Source organism: Gossypium hirsutum, chromosome A03 (genome assembly GCF_007990345.1).
Source record: "Gossypium hirsutum isolate 1008001.06 chromosome A03, Gossypium_hirsutum_v2.1, whole genome shotgun sequence".
Lineage (NCBI taxonomy): Eukaryota > Viridiplantae > Streptophyta > Magnoliopsida > Malvales > Malvaceae > Gossypium > Gossypium hirsutum.
Window position 1 is genome coordinate 101,866,434 of NC_053426.1, and position 2,945 is coordinate 101,869,378.

Below are 2,945 nucleotides of genomic sequence, written 5' to 3' on the forward strand. Positions count from 1 at the left end.
GTCATTTTTAAATAATATTTACGAAAAGATCATGTCGTTTTATTTAATAGATTCAACAATCACCATTTGTGTTAAGATTAAAATTTCAAAATTCAAAAAACATCACAATACTAGACCCAAAATTACGCAATTTACAAGGATTAAATGTATAGGGACTAAAAATTCAAAATTTGAAAAAGTGAAGTGAATAAAATTGAGGAAATTAGGGTATAGAGAGTAAATGTATGGCTTATATGGACTAAACGTTGAAATTGACATATTTAAAAAAAATGTGTGGAGTACAGTGTGATGCATAAACGTGGCAAAATGGTATTGGAAAATGAAGAAGGTTAGGCAATAAATAAATAGAAGAAAGGAAACGCGTATGGAAGTGTGAAGGAAATCAAGATGCGTGATTACAGCGGCTCCTGCTATCTCGATTTCTACTTCGTTTACACGCCCCACTCCCTTTTTCTTCTTTCCTTTTATTTACTTTTCCCATAACATTACATTCCCCCCTTTAGCACTCAAACCCAGAAAACTGAAAACCTTTTCTTTCTCCCCTAAAAGAGCTCAAAATGGGAGTTGACTACTATAACATTCTCAAAGTTAGCCGTAACGCGACGGACGACGACCTCAGGAAGTCCTACAAGCGCCTTGCCAGGAAGTGGCACCCCGACAAGAACCTTGTCAACAACAAAGAAGCCGAGGCTAAATGCAAGCAAATTTTTGAAGCCTACAACGTCCTCAGCGACCCGCTAAAGCGTCAGATCTATGATCTTCACGGTGAACAAGGCCTCAACTCCGCTGAATCATCCAGCCCCAACGGGTTTGGCGCCGGCGGTGTCGGTGGTATGGCCAACAAGTTTGACCAGAGGAATGGCCAAGGGTACAAGAAGGCGTCGCCGGTTGAAACCCAGTTGCTTTGTAGTTTGGAGGAGCTTTATAAAGGTGGTAGGCGAAGAATGCGAATTTCGCGCTCTATTCCCGGTGAATTTGGGTCAGTACATGCATTTTTTTTATTATCATCATTTTTTCATTGTGAGTTTATTGTTTCATGATGAAAGTTTTAAACCCTTCCTATTGTGAATCTGAATTTTGGGGAAGAAGCAATCTTGGAATGGTTGTTGATTGTTCTTCATTCTTTTGATACGGAAAATTCCCGTGTGATAATTGAAGAGATTGTTTCCTTTTCTGTTAAACTACTTTTGAATTTGGAATTGCAGAGAAATTATGCATGTTGAAAGATGATTTTTTAAAGGAATTGATGGGTTTTTGGTTTTTGTTTGTAGAATTCTGGGATTTTTTTGTTTGTCATTTCTTTTTCTCGACTTTAGAGAGAAAAGTTGATGAAACTCATCTATAATTATCCAAATCACTTTTGGATCAGTTAGCATCTTGTGCATCCTCTGTAAATTGATGGTAGTTTGGGATCTCCTCAATTGCTAAGCTTTACATGGGTACAGTTCAAGTTATTCGTTTTCCTGTTCTAATTAAAAATTGCATTGAGAACATAAATTGATAGTTACAGAATTTGATTCCTAAAATAGATCAGTTGAGTGCTTAAGAAATTGCCCTCACGAACTCGGATTTTGTCTTTTCTGATGTTAGCATGTTAATACGCTGGAAGTGGTTGCTGCTAGTGCTAATCACATGTCAATGATTAGAGAATGAATGTTAGGTGTTGGCGTTACTTCTTTGGTAAAGAATTTCAGTCTTAAAATGTTAAGCCAGTTTGTTTGTTGTTTGCCAATTTAGTTTCGTTTGTTCTCACCCTACCATCATTTTTCTAAACAATTGAATCACTCGAACCCAGCTATATCTTTTGTGTTAATCAGGAGGACTAGCATGTTATTGTGATGAGTAGGGTCAGAACTTCAAAACTCTACTTGTTACTTTTGTTGTCTACATACCTTTATAAGCTGATAGAGTCTCTCTTTTGTTGAAAAGCGACCCTTCTCTTTTACTTGTATGCTGAGCACACGTTTTTATCAATACTAGCTGCTTTTATGAAATTTTACTTGTTTATCCTGTATGTTTGTTTATATATTTAAGTTTTTTGGGGTTGAAAGCAAGTTTCTACTTTTTTTTGTGTGACTCAAATTCAGTCATTTTGTGTCTAAGGTGTGACCAATGAAGTCAAATAGTTGTGATTTGTTTTCCTTTTCTTCTTCACTTGCATTGTTTTCAACACTTGAACTATCTATTGGTGTGATTGTTGTTTTCTCGCTTTTCTAAATCATTTTCTTTTTTTCCGATCTCTCTTGCAGTAAGCTGAAGACGGTGGAAGAAATATTGAAAATAGATATAAAGCCTGGGTGGAAAAAGGGCACAAAAATAACTTTCCCCGAGAAAGGAAACCAGGAACCCGGTTTCACTCCATCCGATCTTATCTTTGTGGTAGATGAGAAACCCCATGCTATTTTCAAACGGGATGGGAATGATCTGATTGCCACTCTGAAAATCTCTCTACTCGAGGCCCTCACAGGGACCATCCTCAGTTTGACAACCTTGGATGGAAGGACCCTCCCGATCTCAGTCACAGATATCGTGAACCCAGGTCATGAAGTGGTTATCCCGAACGAGGGGATGCCGATCTCAAAAGAACCCAGCAAGAGGGGACACCTCAAAATCCAATTCGACATCATCTTTCCATCGAAGCTCAGTGCAGAGCAGAAGTGTGATCTGAGGAGGGCATTGAGCCAGAGGTGATAAATAGTGAAATAGTACATGTCCATGGCCGCGATGAATATTGATTGTGAAGTGAAATGTAAATAAGGTTTAATTTTATTTGTGGACCAGTGAAGACGAAAGGTTGTGCATAAGTAGGAAACTAAGTTTGAAGAGTTGCAAAGAGTGTATACTTTTATTCTAATTGGAAATTTATATACAGTTGTATTTAGGACTAGTTTGTAGGGAAAGACCTTTTGTGTTTTGCTATATATCCTGGAAACGATCAATTTTAA

The 2,945-nt window shown here is 37.5% G+C and overlaps 1 protein-coding gene across 1 annotated transcript; it reads left to right on the plus strand.

The window, feature by feature from the left end:
* Positions 1–321: 321 nt before the first annotated feature.
* On the plus strand, positions 322–2,945 carry LOC107886653 (dnaJ homolog subfamily B member 1). The gene is made up of 2 exons (XM_016810697.2): positions 322–979; positions 2,250–2,945. The coding sequence occupies exons 1-2, from the start codon at positions 558–560 to the stop codon at positions 2,689–2,691; spliced, it is 864 nt and encodes a 287-aa protein (XP_016666186.1). The 5' UTR covers positions 322–557; the 3' UTR covers positions 2,692–2,945.

Coding starts and splice junctions, on each gene's coding strand:
- LOC107886653 (XM_016810697.2), top strand. CDS start 558: ATGGGAGTTGACTACTATAACATTCTCAAAGTTAGCCGTAACGCGACG. Junction 980..2,249: donor TCTATTCCCGGTGAATTTGG/GTCAGTACATGC, acceptor TCTCTCTTGCAG/TAAGCTGAAGACGGTGGAAG.